This window comes from Ascaphus truei, unplaced genomic scaffold, assembly GCF_040206685.1.
Source record: "Ascaphus truei isolate aAscTru1 unplaced genomic scaffold, aAscTru1.hap1 HAP1_SCAFFOLD_2938, whole genome shotgun sequence".
Lineage (NCBI taxonomy): Eukaryota > Metazoa > Chordata > Amphibia > Anura > Ascaphidae > Ascaphus > Ascaphus truei.
Window position 1 is genome coordinate 5,001 of NW_027455900.1, and position 23,835 is coordinate 28,835.

Sequence of the window (23,835 nt, forward strand, 5' to 3'; positions counted from 1 at the left end):
GGGAGACACAGGGAGGAGAGGCACGGGAGGGGAGACACAGGAGGGGAGACGTGGGAGGGGAGACACGGGAGGTGCGGGAGGGGAGACACAGGAGGGGAGACGTGGGAGGGGAGGCACGAGGAGGAGAGGCACGGGAGGTGTGGGAGGGGAGGCCCGGGAGGGGAGACACAGGAGGGGAGACGTGGGAGGGGAGACACGGGAGGTGCGGGAGGGGAGACACAGGAGGGGAGACGTGGGAGGAGAGGCACGGGAGGTGTGGGAGGGGAGGCCCGGGAGGGGAGACACAGGAGCAGAGACACGGGGATGTGTTCCTAACACAGGCTTTACTGAGGCTTTATTGAGCCGTATAATGGAAGCGATGCCGCTCTGCCAGGAATGTCATATTTGCTATTTATGGGGTTAGATGTAATAAAGAAACGTTCTTTGTTCTCCATCAGAAAGACGAGTCCCGAGTCTCTTATCTCCAGCTTTCTGCTTCTCATCCAACAAGAGTTTCCTGCCAGTCTAACAGATGCAATAACAGCACCAGATTTAGCCATAACAGCACCAGATTTAGCAATAACAGTGCCAGATTTAGCAATAACAGCACCAGATTTAGCAATAACAGCACCAGATTTAGCACTAACAGCACCAGATTTAGCAATAACAGCGCCAGATTTAGCAATAACAGCGCCAGATTTAGCACTAACAGCGCCAGATTTAGCACTAACAGCGCCAGATTTAGCACTAACAGCACCAGATTTAGCACTAACAGCACCAGATTTAGCAATAACAGCGCCAGATTTAGTAATAACAGCGCCAGATTTAGTAATAACAGCACCAGATTTAGTAATAACAGCGCCAGATTTAGCAATAACAGCACCAGATTTAGTAATAACAGCACCAGATTTAGCAATAACAGCGCCAGATTTAGCAATAACAGCGCCAGATTTAGCAACAACAGCGCCAGATTTAGTAATAACAGCACCAGATTTAGCAATAACAGCGCCAGATTTAGCAATAACAGCGCCAGATTTAGCACTAACAGCGCCAGATTTAGCACTAACAGCGCCAGATTTAGCACTAACAGCACCAGATTTAGCAATAACAGCACCAGATTTAGCAATAACAGCGCCAGATTTAGTAATAACAGCGCCAGATTTAGTAATAACAGCGCCAGATTTAGCAATAACAGCACCAGATTTAGTAATAACAGCACCAGATTTAGCAATAACAGCGCCAGATTTAGCAATAACAGCGCCAGATTTAGCAACAACAGCGCCAGATTTAGCACTAACAGTGCCAGATTTAGCTATAACAGCGCCAGATTTAGCAATAACAGCGCCAGATTTAGCAATAACAGCACCAGATTTAGCTCTAACAGCGCCAGATTTAGTACTAACAGCGCCAGATTTAGTAATAACAGCGCCAGATTTAGCAATAACAGCGCCAGATTTAGCAATAACAGCGCCAGATTTAGCACTAACAGCGCCAGATTTAGCACTAACAGCGCCAGATTTAGCAATAACAGCACCAGATTTAGTAATAACAGCGCCAGATTTAGCAATAACAGCGCCAGATTTAGTAATAACAGCGCCAGATTTAGCAATAACAGCGCCAGATTTAGTAATAACAGCACCAGATTTAGTAATAACAGCACCAGATTTAGTAATAACAGCGCCAGATTTAGTAATAACAGCGCCAGATTTAATAATAACAGCACCAGATTTAGTAATAACAGCACCAGATTTAGTAATAACAGCGCCAGATTTAGTAATAACAGCACCAGATTTAGTAATGCCAACAATAAAATCCCATTGAAAAAAAGAAGATCCTTTTTTCTCCCGTACACCTGGGATTATTTCCCCACTTTTGTAGCCGGGAAAGATTAGGTAATTATTTTTCTGCTCCCCCCGGGGAGGAATCTGGGGGCGTTCTCCTCACCCGCTGGTTGTAGACGGTAAAGTTCTCGTATAAATCCACGATACACTCGGCTTTCCTCAGGAACTTGCTGTAAGAATCCTCTGTCCACCAGTGCAGCAGGTTCCCGTGGGAGTCGTACTGACCACCTGTCAAACAAGAGAGGGTCAGCACAGGGGGGGGGGGGGCTTCCTAAAAACAGCAGGGTCATCACGGGGGGGGGGGTCTCCCTAAAAACAGCAGGGTCAGCACAGGGGGGGGGGGTCTTCCTAAAAACAGCAGGGTCAGCACAGGGGGGAGGGGGTCTCCCTAAAAACAGCAGGGTCAGCACAGGGGGGAGGGGGTCTCCCTAAAAACAGCAGGGTCAGCACAGGGGGGGGTCTCCCTAAAAACAGCAGGGTCAGCACAGGGGGGGGGTCTCCCTAAAAACAGCTGGGTCAGCACAGGGGGGAGGGGGTCTCCCTAAAAACAGCAGGGTCATCACGGGGGGGGGGGGTCTCCCTAAAAACAGCAGGGTCAGCACAGAAGGGAGGGGTCTCCCTAAAAACAGCATGGTCAGCACAGGGGGGGGGGGTCTCCCTAAAAACAGCAGGGTCAGCACAGGGGGGAGGTGGTCTCCCAAAAACTGCAGCAGACACATCACAGGGGAAATACTGCGCACGTGACAATACCTTACAAATAAATAAAAGGTGAAGCTGATGGACATAGATCTTTGTCCAAAACTAATAAGAGCCCAGAACATCTCTGCGGGTGACAAGTGCGCACATGATATACAGTATGTATAACCTATACGCGTCGCCTAGATAACGCACAGTAAATAAAAGAATGGTGAATAAAATATGAGGCCATGACAGGCTGCAAAGTGTCCCCCTCCTCAAGCACTAGATTTAAGAAATGTGGCTCTTGATGGATGACCTTGATGACCTGGATGACCTGGATGACCGATCCTCTTCATACAAACCTCCAACCCCGGCACTAAATCTTTATGGGAAATTAAATGCAAGTATCAGACAGATTTCCATATAGAAGTGCTCTGCGCACGAAGAGCGTCTTCAAACCGGCGTAAGTGTCTTACTTGCCCACGCGGCACCTCTGCACGGACACCCCACACATCCCCCGTGTGTTTCAGGGAACGCCACAAGTCCGCGCCATCCGGAAGCGAGTCGCTGCAAGTCGCCAGAGCTGCTTCATCCTACGCGTTTCGCCAAGTGTGGCTTCCCGTGAAACCAGTCGGAGGACACAATGTACGATGTAACTATGTCACAAGTAATACGTTTCGGTTTCTTCGGTTAATCTGGTGCTGTTTTCTACATTCCCCTAGTTTCACGGCCACGTGTTGGTTAAAAGTCATGAATAAATGAAGGTGGTAAAAATAGATGGAGATAATCTCTAAACACTAGGATAATAGTGACCGCCGCGCCAGGAGTATATAGGAATGTGTGCTGAATGCGAATCACTGTGTATATGGCGGGCGATTAATAACACGTACCCCAGTCATCGTACCCGTGAGTCAGCTCGTGCCCAATAATGGTCCCGATGCCTCCGTAGTTTAACGACCTGCGGGCACAAAGCAGGCTGGGTGACACCAGAGCACCCGCTGCCAGCATTACCTGACCTCCTCACCCGCTGCCAGCATTACCTGACCTCCTCACCCGCTGCCAGCATTACCTGACCTCCTCACCCGCTGCCAGCATTACCTGACCTCCTCACCCGCTGCCAGCATTACCTGACCTCCTCACCCGCTGCCAGCATTACCTGACCTCCTCACCCGCTGCCAGCATTACCTGACCTCCTCACCCGCTGCCAGCATTACCTGACCTCCTCACCCGCTGCCAGCATTACCTGACCTCCTCACCCGCTGCCAGCATTACCTGACCTCCTCACCCGCTGCCAGCATTACCTGACCTCCTCACCCGCTGCCAGCATTACCTGACCTCCTCACCCGCTGCCAGCATTACCTGACCTCCTCACCCGCTGCCAGCATTACCTGACCTCCTCACCCGCTGCCAGCATTACCTGACCTCCTCACCCGCTGCCAGCATTACCTGACCTCCTCACCCGCTGCCAGCATTACCTGACCTCCTCACCCACTGCCAGCATTACCTGACCTCCTCACCCGCTGCCAGCATTACCTGACCTCCTCACCCGCTGCCAGCATTACCTGACCTCCTCACCCGCTGCCAGCATTACCTGACCTTCTCACCGTGCATGGTTCCCCACCCCAAAAATGCATGTTTAGGGGTCCAGTCAAAATGCCAAACGCGCAGGCATGCAAATGTGTGATAACCTGAGGACTTACTGGGGGAAATCTGGGTCATAGAGCGTCGGCTGCAGAATCCCCGCGGGAAACACTGCGGGTAAAGAGCACACCATACCGTCAGCGCTGGGAGACTACAGAACGCCACAATGCAAACTTCTCGTGGCACAGGTTAACCCCTGCAGGGCCAGAAGAGCCAGCGACGCACTAGGGATGGGTGACCGTGTCGCTGGAAGCGCTCTGTATATTTATACCGCCTGGGAGCCGCCATTCAGCTATTTCCCCAACTTCTTTTTACGAGCTGTGAATTGTATTTGCAAATGCCGGGCTTCGTGGGCTGAGGACTGGTCAGCGGCAGGATAACGCTGCAACGCAAAGCGCCGGCCCCCAAGGAACGCCCCGAAGGTTCTTCGCATCAGCGTGAAACATGACATACCCAACTTGGCTCGGCAGAGGGCGCTCTGTGACACTCACCCATCTGGTTCTTGTTGGGCAGGTAGTAGGCATTGAGAGCCTGCGGGGGCAGCAGCCACCTGCAGAACAGGCCCATGTCAGCAGCTGAGACACACAGGGTCACGGCTGCAGTGTTATGAGATATGACCGGGCTGAGGGTGGTCTGAGGCACCAGCGGGTCATTCATATCACTTTGCAGAAACGTCTGATCGCAATAGGAATATCACGGATCTTACATGTGAACTGCAGAATGCATTAACCCCTCCTTTACCGGCTCAGCTAGAAGCCGCACTGAAATGTTCCGTGTAATAACATGTTCCGTGTAATAAATGGTCAGTGTGGAACAGCATTGCGGGTTTCAGCACAAGTGGTGTTATTAGTACAGATGCCCGCGCAGTATAACATGTACAGTGATCAGGCAAGCGTATCAATCTCAGAATAACGTGATGGGATCATCCCTCCCCCAGCGCCCGCGGTTAGCTGGGGGGTCCCTGTAGCGTCTTCACGTAACGGATGTAATAATATGTTCTTATTTAATAACCGCGGTTATACGTACGCGGACTTATCCACCTCCTGTCGGATCTTTTTCACGGACAGTTTGATGCTGGACCTGATACTGTTCAGGATGTTCCGAAAGTACGTCTTCTCGTGAACTTCAAACTGAGAGAGGGAGAGGAGAGAGGGGGAGAGAGGTAGGGAGGGAGAGAGGGGGGGAGGGGGGCGAGAGGGAGGGGGGAGAGAGGGAAGGGGAGAGAGGGAGGGAGAGGGGGAGAGGGAGGGGGAGAAAGAAGGAGGGGAGAGAGGGAGGTAAAGAGGGGAAGGGGAGGGGGAGGGAGAGAGGGGGAGAAAGAAGGAGGTAAAGAGGGGGAGAGGGGGGGAGAGTGTGGGGGGGGGGGGGGAGAGAAGGAGGGAAGAAAGAGTAATGGAGGGTGAGAGAGAGGGTGTATTATGGAATATGTCACCATATGAAAGATATTAGAAGTACATTCCAACCCTGGCCCTGTCACTCCAGCGCAGGACGGATCCTGTTATAGAGCCAAGTTTGGGGCAAAACTCGCAGAATTATAATAAACCAAAAAACATTTCCATAAAAAAAGCTATTGGATATTATCTGTAATAAATCTGGTGCCGTTTTATGGCAGGAAACGATCTTAAAGAGTTCAGATAAATGCGACGCTGTCAGGGTGCCGAGTATCACAAGAGGACACATGGGAGATACTCAGACTCACTTCATACTCCTTATCCGTGGCCTCCGGCGTGAGGAGGAACTCTGGGTAACCAATCATCACCATCATGTGCTTCAGCTGCAGAGAAGAGCATTAAACAAGGTGAAGAAATGATTACATTATTATTGCATCCGTGACCACGGAAAGTAGTCATACTCTGGGTGGGACCACGGAAAGTAGTGATACTCTGGGTGGGACCATGAAAAGTAGTGGCTCCTTGTGTGGGACCATGAAAAGTAGTGGTACTGTGGGTGTGGCAATGAAAAAGTAGTGGTACTGTGGGTGTGGCAATGAAAAGTAGTGGCTCCTTGTGTGGGACGTGTGGGACCATGAAAAGTAGTGGTACTGTGGGTGTGACCACGGAAAGTAGTGGTACTCTGGGTGGGACCACGGAAAGTAGTGGTACTCTGGGTGGGACCACGGAAAGAAGTGATACTCTAGGTGGGACCACGGAAAGTAGTGGCACCATCCCACTTTGCAGGGTATAAGAGCTGAATCTGAGGGCTTTTTGGTGATTTTTTGAGTTTCCTTGGAATATGTGCGGGATTCTCAAAAACGTTTGTTATTGTGAAAAAATTTAGTCGACAAAGGGACATATTGACTAAGCAGCGCTAATACTCGGGCGATCGGCTCCCTACGGCTCAGCGCTAATACTCGGGCGATCGGCTCCCTACGGCTCAGCACTAGGTAATACTCGGGCGATTGGCTCCCTACGGCTCAGCGCTAGGTAATACTCGGGCGATCGGCTCCCTACGGCTCAGCGCTAAGTAATACACGGGCGATCGGCTCCCTACGGCTCAGCACTAGGTAATACTCGGGCGATCGGCTCCCGACGGCTCAGCACTAGGTAATACTCGGGCGATCGGCTCCCTACGGCTCAGCACTAGGTAATACTCGGGCGATCGGCTCCCTACGGCTCAGCACTAGGTAATACTCGGGCGATCGGCTCCCTACGGCTCAGCGCTAGGTAATACTCGGGCGATCGGCTCCCGACGGCTCAGCACTAGGTAATACTCGGGCGATCGGCTCCCTACGGCTCAGCACTAGGTAATACTCGGGCGAGCGGCTCCCTACGGCTCAGCACGAGGTAATACTCGGGCGATCGGCTCCCTACGGCTCAGCGCTAGGTAATACTCGGGCGATCGGCTCCCTACGGCTCAGCGCTAGGTAATACTCGGGCGATCGGCTCCCTACGGCTCAGCACTAGGTAATACTCGGGCGATCGGCTCCCTACGGCTCAGCGCTAGGTAATACTCGGGCGATCGGCTCTCTACGGCTCAGCACGAGGTAATACTCGGGCGATCGGCTCCCTACGGCTCAGCGCTATGTAATACTCGGGCGATCGGCTCCCTATGGCTCAGCACTAGGTAATACTCGGGCGATCGGCTCCCTACGGCTCAGCGCTAGGTAATACTCGGGCGATCGGCTCCCTACGGCTCAGCACTAGGTAATACTCGGGCGATCGGCTCCCTACGGCTCAGCGCTAGGTAATACTCGGGCGATCGGCTCCCTACGGCTCAGCGCTAAGTAATACACGGGCGATCGGCTCCCTACGGCTCAGCGCTATGTAATACTCGGGCGATTGGCTCCCTACGGCTCAGCACGCGGTAATACTCGGGCGATCGGCTCCCTACGGCTCAGCACTAGGTAATACTCGGGCGATCGGCTCCCTACGGCTCGGCACTAGGTAATACTCGGGCGATTGGCTCCCTACGGCTCAGCGCTAGGTAATACTCGGGCGATCGGCTCCCTACGGCTCAGCGCTAAGTAATACACGGGCGATCGGCTCCCTACGGCTCAGCGCTAGGTAATACTCGGGCGATCGGCTCCCGACGGCTCAGCACTAGGTAATACTCGGGCGATCGGCTCTCTACGGCTCAGCACGAGGTAATACTCGGGCGATCGGCTCCCTACGGCTCAGCGCTAGGTAATACTCGGGCGATCGGCTCCCGACGGCTCAGCACTAGGTAATACTCGGGCGATCGGCTCCCTACGGCTCAGCACGAGGTAATACTCGGGCGATCGGCTCCCTACGGCTCAGCACGCGGTAATACACGGGCGATCGGCTCCCTACGGCTCAGCACTAGGTAATACTCGGGCGATTGGCTCCCTACGGCTCAGCGCTAGGTAATACTCGGGCGATCGGCTCCCTACGGCTCAGCGCTAAGTAATACTCGGGCGAGCGGCTCCCTACGGCTCAGCGCTAGGTAATACTCGGGCGATCGGCTCCCTACGGCTCAGCGCTAGGTAATACTCGGGCGATCGGCTCCCGACGGCTCAGCACTAGGTAATACTCGGGCGATCGGCTCCCTACGGCTCAGCACTAGGTAATACTCGGGCGATCGGCTCCCTACGGCTCAGCACTAGGTAATACTCGGGCGATCGGCTCCCTACGGCTCAGCTCTAGGTAATACTCGGGCGATCGGCTCCCTACGGCTCAGCACTAGGTAATACTCGGGCGATCGGCTCCCTACGGCTCAGCACTAGGTAATACACGGGCGATCGGCTCCCTACGGCTCAGCACTAGGTAATACTCGGGCGATCGGCTCTCTACGGCTCAGCACGAGGTAATACTCGGGCGATCGGCTCCCTACGGCTCAGCACGCGGTAATACACGGGCGATCGGCTCCCTACGGCTCAGCACTAGGTAATACTCGGGCGATTGGCTCCCTACGGCTCAGCGCTAGGTAATACTCGGGCGATCGGCTCCCTACGGCTCAGCGCTAGGTAATACACGGGCGATCGGCTCCCTACGGCTCAGCGCTAGGTAATACTCGGGCGATCGGCTCCCTACGGCTCAGCGCTAGGTAATACACGGGCGATCGGCTCCCTACGGCTCAGCGCTAGGTAATACACGGGCGATCGGCTCCCTACGGCTCAGCACTAGGTAATACTCGGGCGATTGGCTCCCTACGGCTCAGCGCTAGGTAATACTCGGGCGATCGGCTCCCTACGGCTCAGCGCTAGGTAATACACGGGCGATCGGCTCCCTACGGCTCAGCGCTAGGTAATACTCGGGCGATCGGCTCCCTACGGCTCAGCGCTAGGTAATACACGGGCGATTGGCTCCCTACGGCTCAGCGCTAAGTAATACTCGGGCGATCGGCTCCTTACGGCTCAGCACTAGGTAATACTCGGGCGATTGGCTCCCTACGGCTCAGCGCTAAGTAATACTCGGGCGATCGGCTCCTTACGGCTCAGCACTAGGTAATACTCGGGCGATTGGCTCCCTACGGCTCAGCACTAGGTAATACTCGGGCGATTGGCTCCCTACGGCTCAGCGCTAAGTAATACTCGGGCGATCGGCTCCTTACGGCTCAGCACTAGGTAATACTCGGGCGATCAGCTCCCTACGGCTCAGCACTAGGTAATACTCGGGCGATTGTCTCCCTACGGCTCAGCGCTAAGTAATACTCGGGCGATCGGCTCCCTACGGCTCAGCACTAGGTAATACTCGGGCGATCGGCTCCCTACGGCTCAGCACTAGGTAATACACGGGCGATCGGCTCCCTACGGCTCAGCACTAGGTAATACTCGGGCGATCGGCTCCCTACGGCTCAGCGCTAGGTAATACTCGGGCGATCGGCTCCCTACGGCTCAGCACCAGGTAATACACGGGCGATCGGCTCCCGACGGCTCAGCACTAGGTAATACTCGGGCGATCGGCTCGGCACTAGGTAATACTCGGGCGATCGGCTCCCTATGGCTCAGCACTAGGTAATACTCGGGCGATTGGCTCCCTACGGCTCAGCGCTAAGTAATACTCGGGCGATCGGCTCCCTACGGCTCAGCACTAGGTAATACTCGGGCGATCGGCTCCCTACGGCTCAGCACTAGGTAATACTCGGGCGATCGGCTCCCTACGGCTCAGCACTAGGTAATACTCGGGCGATTGGCTCCCTACGGCTCAGCACGCGGTAATACACGGGCGATCGGCTCCCTACGGCTCAGCACTAGGTAATACTCGGGCGATTGGCTCCCTACGGCTCAGCACGCGGTAATACACGGGCGATCGGCTCCCTACGGCTCAGCACTAGGTAATACTCGGGCGATTGGCTCCCTACGGCTCAGCGCTAGGTAATACTCGGGCGATCGGCTCCCTACGGCTCAGCGCTAGGTAATACACGGGCGATCGGCTCCCTACGGCTCAGCGCTAGGTAATACTCGGGCGATCGGCTCCCTACGGCTCAGCGCTAGGTAATACACGGGCGATCGGCTCCCTACGGCTCAGCACTAGGTAATACTCGGGCGATTGGCTCCCTACGGCTCAGCGTAAGTAATACTCGGGCGATCGGCTCCTTACGGCTCAGCACTAGGTAATACTCGGGCGATCAGCTCCCTACGGCTCAGCACTAGGTAATACTCGGGCGATTGTCTCCCTACGGCTCAGCGCTAAGTAATACTCGGGCGATCGGCTCCCTACGGCTCAGCACTAGGTAATACTCGGGCGATCGGCTCCCTACGGCTCAGCACTAGGTAATACTCGGGCGATTGGCTCCCTACGGCTCAGCACCAGGTAATACACGGGCGATCGGCTCGGCACTAGGTAATACTCGGGCGATCGGCTCCCTATGGCTCAGCACTAGGTAATACTCGGGCGATTGGCTCCCTACGGCTCAGCGCTAAGTAATACTCGGGCGATCGGCTCCCTACGGCTCAGCACTAGGTAATACTCGGGCGATCGGCTCCCTACGGCTCAGCACTAGGTAATACTCGGGCGATCGGCTCCCTACGGCTCAGCACTAGGTAATACTCGGGCGATTGGCTCCCTACGGCTCAGCACGCGGTAATACACGGGCGATCGGCTCCCTACGGCTCAGCACTAGGTAATACTCGGGCGATTGGCTCCCTACGGCTCAGCGCTAGGTAATACTCGGGCGATCGGCTCCCTACGGCTCAGCGCTAGGTAATACACGGGCGATCGGCTCCCTACGGCTCAGCGCTAGGTAATACTCGGGCGATCGGCTCCCTACGGCTCAGCGCTAGGTAATACTCGGGCGATCGGCTCCCTACGGCTCAGCGCTAGGTAATACACGGGCGATCGGCTCCCTACGGCTCAGCACTAGGTAATACTCGGGCGATTGGCTCCCTACGGCTCAGCACGCGGTAATACACGGGCGATCGGCTCCCTACGGCTCAGCACTAGGTAATACTCGGGCGATTGGCTCCCTACGGCTCAGCGCTAGGTAATACTCGGGCGATCGGCTCCCTACGGCTCAGCGCTAGGTAATACACGGGCGATCGGCTCCCTACGGCTCAGCGCTAGGTAATACTCGGGCGATCGGCTCCCTACGGCTCAGCGCTAGGTAATACTCGGGCGATCGGCTCCCTACGGCTCAGCGCTAGGTAATACACGGGCGATCGGCTCCCTACGGCTCAGCACTAGGTAATACTCGGGCGATTGGCTCCCTACGGCTCAGCGCTAAGTAATACTCGGGCGATCGGCTCCTTACGGCTCAGCACTAGGTAATACTCGGGCGATCAGCTCCCTACGGCTCAGCACTAGGTAATACTCGGGCGATTGTCTCCCTACGGCTCAGCGCTAAGTAATACTCGGGCGATCGGCTCCCTACGGCTCAGCACCAGGTAATACACGGGCGATCGGCTCCCGACGGCTCAGCACTAGGTAATACTCGGGCGATCGGCTCGGCACTAGGTAATACTCGGGCGATCGGCTCCCTATGGCTCAGCACTAGGTAATACTCGGGCGATTGGCTCCCTACGGCTCAGCGCTAAGTAATACTCGGGCGATCGGCTCCCTACGGCTCAGCACTAGGTAATACTCGGGCGATCGGCTCCCTACGGCTCAGCACTAGGTAATACTCGGGAGATCGGCTCCCTACGGCTCAGCGCTAGGTAATACTCGGGCGATCGGCTCCCTACGGCTCAGCACTAGGTAATACTCGGGCGATCGGATTTCTACGGCTCAGCACTAAGTAATACTCGGGCGATCGGCTCCCTACGGCTCAGCGCTATGTAATACTCGGGCGATCGGCTCCCTACGGCTCAGCACTATGTAATACACGGGCGATCGGCTCCCTACGGCTCAGCACTATGTAATACTCGGGCGATCGGCTCCCTACGGCTCAGCGCTAGGTAATACTCGGGCGATCGGCTCCCTACGGCTCAGCGCTAAGTAATACTCGGGCGATCGGCTCCCTACGGCTCAGCACTATGTAATACACGGGCGATCGGCTCCCTACGGCTCAGCACTAGGTAATACTCGGGCGATCGGCTCCCTACGGCTCAGCGCTAGGTAATACTCGGGCGATCGGCTCCCTACGGCTCAGCACTAGGTAATATACGGGCGATCGGCTCCCTACGGCTCAGCGCTAGGTAATACTCGGGCGATCGGCTCCCTACGGCTCAGCACTAGGTAATACTCGGGCGATCGGCTCCCTACGGCTCAGCACTAGGTAATACACGGGCGATTGGCTCCCTACGGCTCAGCGCTAGGTAATACTCGGGCGATCGGCTCCCTACGGCTCAGCACCAGGTAATACTCGGGCGATCGGCTCCCTACGGCTCAGCACTAGGTAATACTCGGGCGATCGGCTCCCTACGGCTCAGCACTAGGTAATACACGGGCGATTGGCTCCCTACGGCTCAGCGCTAGGTAATACTCGGGCGATCGGCTCCCTACGGCTCAGCACCAGGTAATACTCGGGCGATCGGCTCCCTACGGCTCAGCACTAGGTAATACTCGGGCGATCGGCTCCCTACGGCTCAGCACTATGTAATACTCGGGCGATCGGCTCCCTACGGCTCAGCACTAGGTAATACTCGGGCGATCGGCTCCCTACGGCTCAGCACTAGGTAATACTCGGGCGATCGGCTCCCTACGGCTCAGCACTAGGTAATACTCGGGCGATCGGCTCCCGACGGCTCAGCACTAGGTAATACTCGGGCGATCGGCTCCCGACGGCTCAGCACTAGGTAATACTCGGGCGATCGGCTCCCTACGGCTCAGCACTAGGTAATACTCGGGCGATCGGCTCCCTACGGCTCAGCACTAGGTAATACTCGGGCGATCGGCTCCCTACGGCTCAGCACTAGGTAATACTCGGGCGATCGGCTCCCGACGGCTCAGCACTAGGTAATACTCGGGCGATCGGCTCCCTACGGCTCAGCACTAGGTAATACTCGGGCGATCGGCTCCCTACGGCTCAGCACTAGGTAATACTCGGGCGATCGGCTCCCTACGGCTCGGCACTAGGTAATACTCGGGCGATCGGCTCCCTACGGCTCAGCACTAGGTAATACTCGGACGATCGGATTCCTACGGCTCAGCACGAGGTAATACACGGGCGATCGTCTCCCTACGGCTCAGCACTAGGTAATACTCGGGCGATCGGCTCCCTACGGCTCAGCGCTAGGTAATACTCGGGCGATCGTCTCCCTACGGCTCAGCGCTAGGTAATACTCGGGCGATCGGCTCCCGACGGCTCAGCACTAGGTAATACTCGGGCGATCGGCTCCCTACGGCTCAGCGCTAGGTAATACTCGGGCGATCGGCTCCCTACGGCTCAGCGCTAGGTAATACTCGGGCGATCGGCTCCCTACGGCTCAGCGCTAGGTAATACTCGGGCGATCGGCTCCCTACGGCTCAGCACTAGGTAATACTCGGGCGATCGGCTCCCTACGGCTCAGCACTAGGTAATACTCGGGCGATCGGCTCCCTACGGCTCAGCGCTAGGTAATACTCGGGCGATCGGCTCCCTACGGCTCAGCGCTAGGTAATACACGGGCGATCGGCTCCCTACGGCTCAGCGCAAGGTAATACTCGGGCGATCGGCTCCCTACGGGTCAGCGCTAGGTAATATACGGGCGATCGGCTCCCTACGGCTCAGCGCTAGGTAATACACGGGCGATCGGCTCCCTACGGCTCAGCGCTAGGTAATATACGGGCGATCGGCTCCCTACGGCTCAGCACTAGGTAATACTCGGGCGATCGGCTCCCTACGGCTCAGCATTAGGTAATACTCGGGCGATCGTCTCCCTACGGGTCAGCGCTAGGTAATACACGGGCGATCGGCTCCCTACGGCTCAGCGCAAGGTAATACTCGGGCGATCGGCTCCCTACGGCTCAGCGCTAGGTAATACTCGGGCGATCGGCTCCCTACGGCTCAGCGCTAGGTAATACTCGGGCGATCGGCTCCCTACGGCTCAGCACTAGGTAATACTCGGGCGATCGGCTCCCTACGGCTCAGCGCTAGGTAATACACGGGCGATCGGCTCCCTACGGCTCAGCGCTAGGTAATACTCGGGCGATCGGCTCCCTACGGCTCAGCGCTAGGTAATATACGGGCGATCGGCTCCCTACGGCTCAGCACTAGGTAATACTCGGGCGATCGGCTCCCTACGGCTCAGCGCTAGGTAATACTCGGGCGATCGGCTCCCTACGGCTCAGCACTAGGTAATACTCGGGCAATCGGCTCCCTACGGCTCAGCGCTAGGTAATACTCGGGCGATCGCTCCTACGGCTCAGCGCTAGGTAATACTCGGGCGATCGGCTCCCTACGGCTCAGCGCTAGGTAATACTCGGGCGATCGGCTCCCTACGGCTCAGCGCTAGGTAATACTCGGGCGATCGGCTCCCTATGGCTCAGCACTAGGTAATACTCGGGCGATCGGCTCCCTACGGCTCAGCACTAGGTAATACTCGGGCGAGCGGCTCCCTACGGCTCAGCGCTAGGTAATACTCGGGCGAGCGGCTCCCTACGGCTCAGCGCTAGGTAATACTCGGGCGATCGGCTCCCTACGGCTCAGCACTAGGTAATACTCGGGCGATCGGCTCCCTACGGCTCAGCACTAGGTAATACTCGGGCGATCGGCTCCCTACGGCTCAGCACTAGGTAATACTCGGGCGATCGGCTCCCTACGGCTCAGCACTAGGTAATACTCGGGCGATCGGCTCCCTACGGCTCAGCACTAGGTAATACTCGGGCGATCGGCTCCCTACGGCTCAGCACTAGGTAATACTCGGGTGATCGGCTCCCTACGGCTCGGCACTAGGTAATACGCGTATGCCCCAAAGTTAATTTTCATGACCTGTGGCCAAAACGGCCTGAATAATGTATCTGACCCACTGACCCACCCTGGGCCCCTCATTACCTTTTCTCTGGCAGCTTCTCTGGTCTGTGTGTCCATCCAGCCCAGCTCGTCCAGCCTCTGGTCCAATATGTGCTTTATATCTTCCACCAGCTGCTGCACCTGAGTATGGACGGGGGAACACGGAGCCCGGTTACCTGCAGCAGGGCCATGTTCACTAAATGGTGTTATGCTGTAAAACACCGTCTGACACCCTGTGGCTCATTCACAGACTGTAAGGCCGTGTCCATGCTGCCTGCTCGCAAGCGCGAGACGGAGCGCTGTGACGTTGCGCAGAAGCCGAGGCGATTCTGTGATGTCATAGCCGTGCCCCCCGACGCCGCCCCCCCTCCCACGAGCACGCAACTATCTGGCCAGGAACGGCCCAGGGCCTGACGTCACCGCACTCGAGAACCAGCGAGCGCCCTTCCGCTATGGCCCCAGTCACCGCGTCGGAGCGTCTGGCGGCACGTGCACCAGTTTCAGCCGCGACCTGTGGTCTGTGCGTCAGGAGAAGAGCAGGAGATCACGACGGGGGCGCGGCCATGACATCACGCGGCTGGTTCGCCCTCATTGGCTGAACCTCCGCCGTGACCGCCGCGAACCAGCTCCGGGCCGTCACGGTCACGCCCCCCCATACTCCCCCTTCCTCCCCCCGCGCGCCACAGCTCAGTATTTTGCAGTCCAGGAATCACCTCTGCTGCAAGAAAGCGCAACGTCACATCGCTCCGTCTCGCGGAGCACCATGGACGCGGCCTTAACCCATTAACCATTCTCCAGCAAATCACAATACACCACGACATTTACTGACCTGAGCCAGCCCGGCAGGAGTGACAGTGTATCAGTGTCAGCTTGGTGCAACCATGGAAATCCTACGGCAGGGATGGCCAACTCCCGTCCTCAAGGGCCACCACCAGCGCAGGCATTCAGGATATCCCTGCGTCAGCACAGGTGGCTCAATCAGTCGAAGACTGAGCCACTGATTGAGCCACCTGTGCTGAAGCAGGGATATCCTGAAACTTTGACCTGTTGGTAGCCCTGGACGACTGGCATTACCCACCTATGCTCTATGGTGAGGCCCTGAAGGATTATTATGATTTTGACACAACGCACAGGGCCCCCAGCCACCAGAATCTGCCCCCGTGGTCCTTACCTTGGCCTTGCTGGACGATGAGAAATACTCTTCCACGAAGAGGGCCCCCAGCGCCATCCCAAAGTGCTTGTTGGCCTGAGTCAGGCACACGTTCCCCAGCTCCAACTGCTTCTCCGAACCCTCCATCTCCTTGGACAACTCGTGAATGGCGTCCCGGAACGGGCTGGAGAGGTGCTCGCTCAGCACCACCACGATGCGCCACAACATGTAGTTATGGAGGACGCTGCGAGGGGAAACGCCGCTCGTTCAGTGGCACGAATAAAGATCCCACGGGTAACGGGAATACTGCGGCGAGTTTTTATCACGAGTGGAACCTTGTGTCAGTGTATTGTGACGTCCGGAAACCCATGCCCACGTAGCCTACATATGTACAAATACTCCAGCTAAGAGAGAAGGTGTGGGAGAGAAGGTGTGGGAGAGAAGGTGTGGGAGAGAAGGTGTGGGAGAGAAGGTATGGGAGAGAAGGTTTGGGAGAGAAGGTTTGGGAGAGAAGGTGTGGGAGAGAAGGTGTGGGAGAGAAGGTGTGGGAGAGAAGGTATGCGAGAGAAGGTGTGGGAGAGAAGGTGTGGGAGAGAAGGTGTGGGAGAGAAGGTGTGGGAGAGAAGGTGTGGGAGAGAAGGTGTGGGAGAGAAGGTGTGGGAGAGAAGGTGTGGGAGAGAAGGTGTGGGAGAGAAGGTGTGGGAGAGAAGGTGTGGGAGAGAAGGTGTGGGAGAGAGGGTATGGGGGGCGCTCACACTTACGGTGAAGAGCTGCCAGGGGTACAGAGAAAGCCCCAGAGAGTTGGGGGTATGGCAGATCCTTGGAAGAAAGAATACAGAGATCCTGAGATCTTGCCCAAGGTCCCACTGGGACCGAAACGTTGATTCTTTTGCACTACAACATTTTTTGCCTTGACCCCCTGGAGCGCCGGCTTCTTTCTCCCCCGGATCTGCCGTACCCCAACTTACTGGGGCTCTCTGAGTACCCCTGGCAGCTCTTCACCAGGATCAAATAGTAATAATAATATAATAATAATAGCATGTGCTTGTATAGCGCTGCTAATTATACGCAGCGCTTTACAGAGACATTTTGCAGGCACTGGTCCCTGCCCTGTGGAGCTTACAATCTATGTTTTTGGTGCCTGAGGCACAGGGAGATAAAGTGACTTGCCCAAGGTCACAAGGAGCCGACACCGGGAATTGAACCAAGCTCCTATGATGCAAACGCAGTGTCAGTCAGTGTCTTTACTCACTGAGCCGCTCCTTCTCCCTAGTACAGCTGCCATGCATGGTAAGGGAAATATTAGGGGCAAAACCTCCCCCAGAACTCTCTTTATTGAAGAAGGAACCCTTATTGGAATCTTTCCTTTGAAAGCTCCGGTACTTTCCCGGTTTTGCTGTTAGGAAAGGTTGATAAATAGACACGTATAACGAGAAATGCATCAAGCAGCATCCCGGGAGACACAGGTGTGTTAAATACAATTCTAAGGATTTTATCACACATTTTGAACTTTAAACATTTCAACAGGGGAACAAAAGGCTTTACCATGTTTGGCAAACGATCTTATCACAAAAATACTTGATGTGGTCATTAACATTAGTGGCGTAGCTTTGTTCTTTAGTTTACAAAGCACTAATCACAGCCCTGTCATTAGTCACACAGGTAGACAGTACTGTAAGTAGCTAAGTGGTTTGGTTCCAATATTTCAGACAAAAAAGCCATTCATCTTCCGTTTTTACCAGACAGAAGACAGTTACTGTAAGGGGGATTCAATTTTTTCTAAGGAAGCTAATTACCCTTCTAAATTATTTATTTACTCCAATCCTCAAGGGCCACCAACAGGTCAGGTTTTTAGGATATCCCTGCTTCAGCACAGGTGGCTCAGTGGAAGACTGCTTCAGCACAGGTGGCTGAACGTCCCCTTTAATATACATTTTTCACACCCGTTTAGAGCATTTAATTTAGCCTGTAATTTAATTCGCAAACTGTTCTGTACGTCTCTAATCCTGGTAATTGATACAAAGCGTGTGTAATCTTCCAGCAATTAATTAACTGATTCTCTAAAACTCCCCGTATAATTCCTTTTTGTTCGCCACAGATTAGCAGCGGGCGTTTCGCGCGAGGCGTATCTGCCGACATTCGTTGCGCAGAAACCCGTGACAGCGTTTTCCTGACAGCTCCCCGATCCAGCCTGCTTCATAATATATGAAAAGGGAACTTTTTTTTGTATACTTTTCCCATATAACGTAAGCATCAGCATGTTATATTAAAAAAAACAACAAAAAAGCATATATTATTCTACTGCTGCATATAACATACAGCACTGCGTTTTCATATATAATTCTCAAGGAATATATAATATAAAACACAAAGTTTTCTTCATGTATATTTTCACAGGCACACAACAGAAAGTATATATTTTTAATAATAATATATCATACAGCAGAGAAAGTTGTGAAACGCAGGTTTTTGATAGCATGTTAAATTGAGCACTTGCATTGAGTATTCATTCCATTCGGAGACTCTGATGCTTCTCCTCTAAGGGAATTATTGTGACAACCCAAGATATTGATATTCAGAGCACACACTCCCTACCAGATCAATGGCCATTAGCTTAATGTCCCAACCAGAGAGTACAGTATGGGAGATGCTGTTAGGGGTGAGTCAGCCCGGGGATACTGGACATTAAAGGGGTGAAGAGACGGAGAAAATAATGATTGGGATGACAGAGGAGACAAGATGACAGAGGAGGAAGATGAAGGCAGAACGGAATAACAGATGAGAAAAGGAAGAGAGAGTGTGTGAAAGAGAGAGTGTGAGAGAGAGAGAGAGACAGAGATTGCAGAGGAGAGAAAAATGAGAGAGAAACGGAGGAGAGAAAACAGATGCAAAGACTGGGGAAGGAGAATGGAATGAAGGAAAAGGAGCGAGGGAGAAGTGAATGGGACAAAGAGAGAATATACACAAAACAGGCTAAAGATAAAGCAGGGGGTCTCAACTCCAACCCCCCCCCCCACCCAACAGGTCAGGCTTTAAGGATATCCCAGCTTCAGCACAAAGACTGAGCCACTTGTGCTGAAGCAGGGACTGATTGAGCCACTTGTGCTGAAGCAGGGATATCCTTAAAACCCGACCTGTTGGGGGGGTCTTGAGGACTGGCGTCAAGAACCGCTGGGCTAAAGGAAGAGAGAGAGACAGAGAGAAGGGGGTGGAGGTGAATATTGTTCTCGTTCTTCATAGTGACCCCCCCTACCTCGGTCAGACACAATAACCCAGTCCAGTCTGACCCTGCTCCCACGTATCTTCCCAGTGATGCCATTAATCCCCTCGGGCAGCTGTCGCTAACGCCCTCATTACCATGACAATGAAGATGTCAGATAGCCTTTCAGTGGCGGGTTTCTGCGGGTGGGATCCTATTGATTTTATCCAGTCCTTCCACGGACTGTCCCACCTTTCAGATCTACAATATCCCACCCGATAACAATGATGCATATCCCCACGGGGGTCCGGAGAGAGAGCCTGTGTCCAGCGCCAAAAACCTTCTGTTTTTAGGGTAACTTGATGCTAGGGCAGTCATTTGGAAAATGTGTCTCCACGGTATTGTCTAGGGGTGTCAGGTGCCCAGTATTGAACTGGACTGTCCTGTTTTTGGACACTCTGTCCAGTAATTTTTTTTACAGGTAATGCTGGACATGTATGTGTCTTGGATTACCTCTCTGGACATGTATGTGTATACTGGTATTACCTCTCTGGGGGTGTATGTGTCCGGTATTACCACTCTGGACATGTATGTGTCTTGGATTACCACTCTGGGCGTGTATGTGTATACCGGTATTACCTCTCTGGACATGTATGTGTCTTGGATTACCACTCTGGGCGTGTATGTGTATACCGGTATTACCTCTCTGGGCGTGTACGTGTATACCGGTATTACCTCTCTGGGCGTGTCTGTGTATACCGGTATTACCTCTCTGGGCGTGTACGTGTATACCGGTATTACCACTCTGGGCGTGTATGTGTATACTGGTATTACCTCTCTGGGCGTGTATGTGTATACCAGTATTACCTCTCTGAGCGTGTATGTGTATACCGGTATTACCTCTCTGGGCGTGTATGTGTATACCGGTATTACCTCTCTGGGCGTGTATGTGTATACTGGTATTACCTCTCTGGGCGTGTATGTGTATACCAGTATTACCTCTCTGAGCGTGTATGTGTATACCGGTATTACCTCTCTGGGCGTGTATGTGTATACCGGTATTACCTCTCTGGGCGTGTATGTGTATACCGTTTTACCTCTCTGGGCGTGTATGTGTATACCGGTATTACCTCTCTGGGCGTGTATGTGTATACCGGTATTACCTCTCTGAGCGTGTATGTGTATACCGGTATTACCTCTCTGGGCGTGTATGTGTCCGGTATTACCTCTTAGGACATGTATGTGTCTTGGATTATCACTCTGGACATGTATGTGTATACCGGTATTACCTCTCTGGGTGTGTATGTGTATACCGGTATTACCTCTCTGGGCGTGTATGTGTATACCGGTATTACCTCTGTGGGCGTGTATGTGTATACCGGTATTACCTCTCTGGACGTGTATGTGTATACCGGTATTACCTCTCTGGGCGTGTATGTGTATACCGGTATTACCTCTCTGGGCGTGTATGTGTATACCGGTATTACCTCTCTGGGCATGTATGTGTCCGGTATTACCTCTCTGGGCGTGTATGTATATACCGGTATTACCTCTCTGGGCGTGTATGTGTATACCGGTATTACCTCTCTGGGCGTGTATGTGTATACCGGTATTACCTCTCTGGGCGTGTATGTGTATACCGGTTTTACCTCTCTGGGCGTGTATGTGTATACCGGTATTACCTCTCTGGGCGTGTATGTGTATACCGGTATTACCTCTCTGGGCGTGTATGTGTCCGGTATTACCTCTCAGGACATGTATGTGTCTTGGATTATCACTCTGGACATGTATGTGTATACCGGTATTACCTCTCTGGGTGTGTATGTGTATACCGGTATTACCTCTCTGGGCGTGTATGTGTATACCGGTATTACCTCTGTGGGCGTGTATGTGTATACCGGTATTACCTCTCTGGACGTGTATGTGTATACCGATATTACCTCTCTGGGCGTGTATGTGTATGTGTATACCGGTATTACCTCTCTGGGCATGTATGTGTATACCGGTATTACCTCTCTGGGCGTGTATGTGTATATTGGTATTACCTCTCTGGGCGTGTATGTGTATACCGGTATTACCTCTCTGGGCATGTATGTGTCCGGTATTACCTCTCTGGGCGTGTATGTATATACCGGTATTACCTCTCTGGGCGTGTATGTGTATACCGGTATTACCTCTCTGGGCGTGTATGTATATACCGGTATTACCTCTCTGGGCGTGTATGTGTATACCGGTATTACCTCTCTGGGCGTGTATATGTATACCGGTATTATCTCTCTGGGCGTGTATGTGTATACCGGTATTACCTCTCTGGGCGTGTATGTGTATACCGGTATTACCTCTCTGGGCGTGTATGTGTATACCGGTATGACCTCTCTGGGCGTGTATGTGTATACCGGTATTACCTCTCTGGGCATGTATGTGTATACCGGTATTACCTCTCTGGGCGTGTGTGTGTATACCGGTATTACCTCTCTGGGCGTGTATGTGTATATTGGTATTACCTCTCTGGGCGTGTATGTATATACCAGTATTACCTCTCTGGGCATGTATGTGTCCGGTATTACCTCTCTGGGCGTGTATGTATATACCGGTATTACCTCTCTGGGCGTGTATGTGTATACCGGTATTACCTCTCTGGGCGTGTATGTGTATACCGGTATTACCTCTCTGGGCGTGTATGTGTATACCGGTATTACCTCTCTGGGCGTGTATGTGTATACCGGTATTACCTCTCTGGGCGTGTATGTATATACCAGTATTACCTCTCTGGGCGTGTATGTATATACCGGTATTACCTCTCTGGGCGTGTATGTGTATACCGGTATTACCTCTCTGGGCGTGATGTGTGTATACCGGTATTACCTCTCTGGGCATGTATGTATATACCGGTATTACCTCTCTGGGCGTGTATGTATATACCGGTATTACCTCTCTGGGCGTGTATGTATATACCGGTATTACCTCTCTGGGCGTGTATGTGCATACCGGTATTACCTCTCTGGGCGTGTATGTGTGTATACCGGTATTACCTCTCTGGGCGTGTATGTGTATACCGGTATTACCTCTCTGGGCGTGTATGTGTATACCGGTATTACCTCTCTTGGGCGTGTATGTGTATACCGGTATTACCTCTCTGGGGCGTGTATGTGTATACCGGTATTACCTCTCTGGGCATGTATGTGTATACCGGTATTACCTCTCTGGGAGTGTATGTGTATACCGGTATTACCTCTCTGGACGTGTATGTGTATAACGGTATTACCTCTCTGGCGTGTATGTGTATACCGGTATTACCTCTCTGGGCGTGTATGTGTATACCGGTATTACCTCTCTGGGCGTGTATGTGTATACCGGTATTACCTCTCTGGGCGTGTATGTGTATACCGGTATTACCTCTCTGGGCGTGTATGTGTAGTGACCTGAGCGACTTGGGGGGCCACTGGATTTCCCGAGCAGGGGGAGGGCAGGGCTGATACTAGGGGCTGGGCAGCTTCACCCATCCTGATTGGCCACATTACCCAGCAGCAGCCAATCAGGAGGAGGTGTCAGGAGCCTGGGGGTATGGCCAAGGAGAGGAAGAAACGGCATGGGAGCGGAGGTGTGTGTCTCTCGAGCTCCTCGCACATTTCACCACTGTCCAGTATTTTTGGAGAAGCCCCTGGCAACGCTACGTGTATCATTGTGCTGGGCACCTGCTGGTTATATGGAGAAAACGGTCGGATAAGTTACTTGTTATTATAATATTATTATATGTGCATCAATGGGCCCCAATATTCCTTTTTTATATGTCATTATTTTTTGTGAAAAAATGATATGAAACGCGTTAAGCCGCTAAAAGACGGATTGTTTTTTCCCCTCCAACGGGCTGCGTCCGTTTAGATTAACTTAGTTCCGCGTGAGAATAATAGAAAGAAAAACAGTAGGAAATTATTAAAATGGAAGAGGTAAAGCAAAAGGGCTAAAAAAAAAATACCTTCTTTTCTGTAATTCAGACCTGTTTTCTTCTTAAAAATGGCCTAATTTCCCATACACCTCCTCAGTGAGTTTGGAAGCCAGAGCCACAGCTTAGTGGCCACGTGTGGTCCTTCTGTGTCTCACCTGGCTGGCGTGGTGCGTATCAGCTCGGAAACCTTCTGCATATAATCTGTGGCCAACACGACCACCTCCTCGTCCTCCGAGAAGTCCTCGTGGAACATCCTGTCCAGGAGCCGCTTCCACTTCAGCTGTTTGATAACGAGGGACAGGGAGGGGGGACAAGCGGCAGCCATTAGGAGAGCGCCCCCCACCTCAGCTCTGAGCTCAGAAACAGAGACCCAAATGCAAAATAAACTGCACTCGTTTAAGGTAAAAATTCCACTGCAGTTCATCGGTTTTCATTCGTGAATCTGGTGTTTTTTGCCCCAGTTTTGCCGCTGGGAGACTCGGATAACTTGACCACAGTGTGATGACCATTGGCGATTTTCTGCTAAAGAGCCAGACTTAGAACGCTGTACGATTGGATTTGTTCCGGCTGCCGCAGCGGCAGCAGCGAGATGTTAATATCTGACATTAATGGGCGCTCGTGATGGAGTAGCGCA

At 53.5% G+C, this 23,835-nt stretch overlaps 1 protein-coding gene across 1 annotated transcript in view; it reads right to left on the bottom strand.

Annotated features, from left to right (window-relative positions):
• ECEL1 (endothelin converting enzyme like 1) overlaps positions 1-23,526 on the bottom strand; it is a 26,453-nt gene extending 2,927 nt beyond the window's left edge. Inside the window, exons 1-9 of the mRNA XM_075583160.1 lie at positions 23,357-23,526; positions 16,078-16,300; positions 14,949-15,047; positions 5,839-5,913; positions 5,166-5,269; positions 4,631-4,689; positions 4,199-4,250; positions 3,389-3,456; positions 1,924-2,048 (exon numbers count right to left, since the gene is read on the bottom strand). Coding sequence (XP_075439275.1) covers positions 1,924-2,048; positions 3,389-3,456; positions 4,199-4,250; positions 4,631-4,689; positions 5,166-5,269; positions 5,839-5,913; positions 14,949-15,047; positions 16,078-16,300; positions 23,357-23,526 — 975 coding nt within the window. The remainder of the gene's footprint in view (positions 1-1,923; positions 2,049-3,388; positions 3,457-4,198; positions 4,251-4,630; positions 4,690-5,165; positions 5,270-5,838; positions 5,914-14,948; positions 15,048-16,077; positions 16,301-23,356) is intronic.
• Between the last annotated feature and the right edge of the window lie 309 nt (positions 23,527-23,835).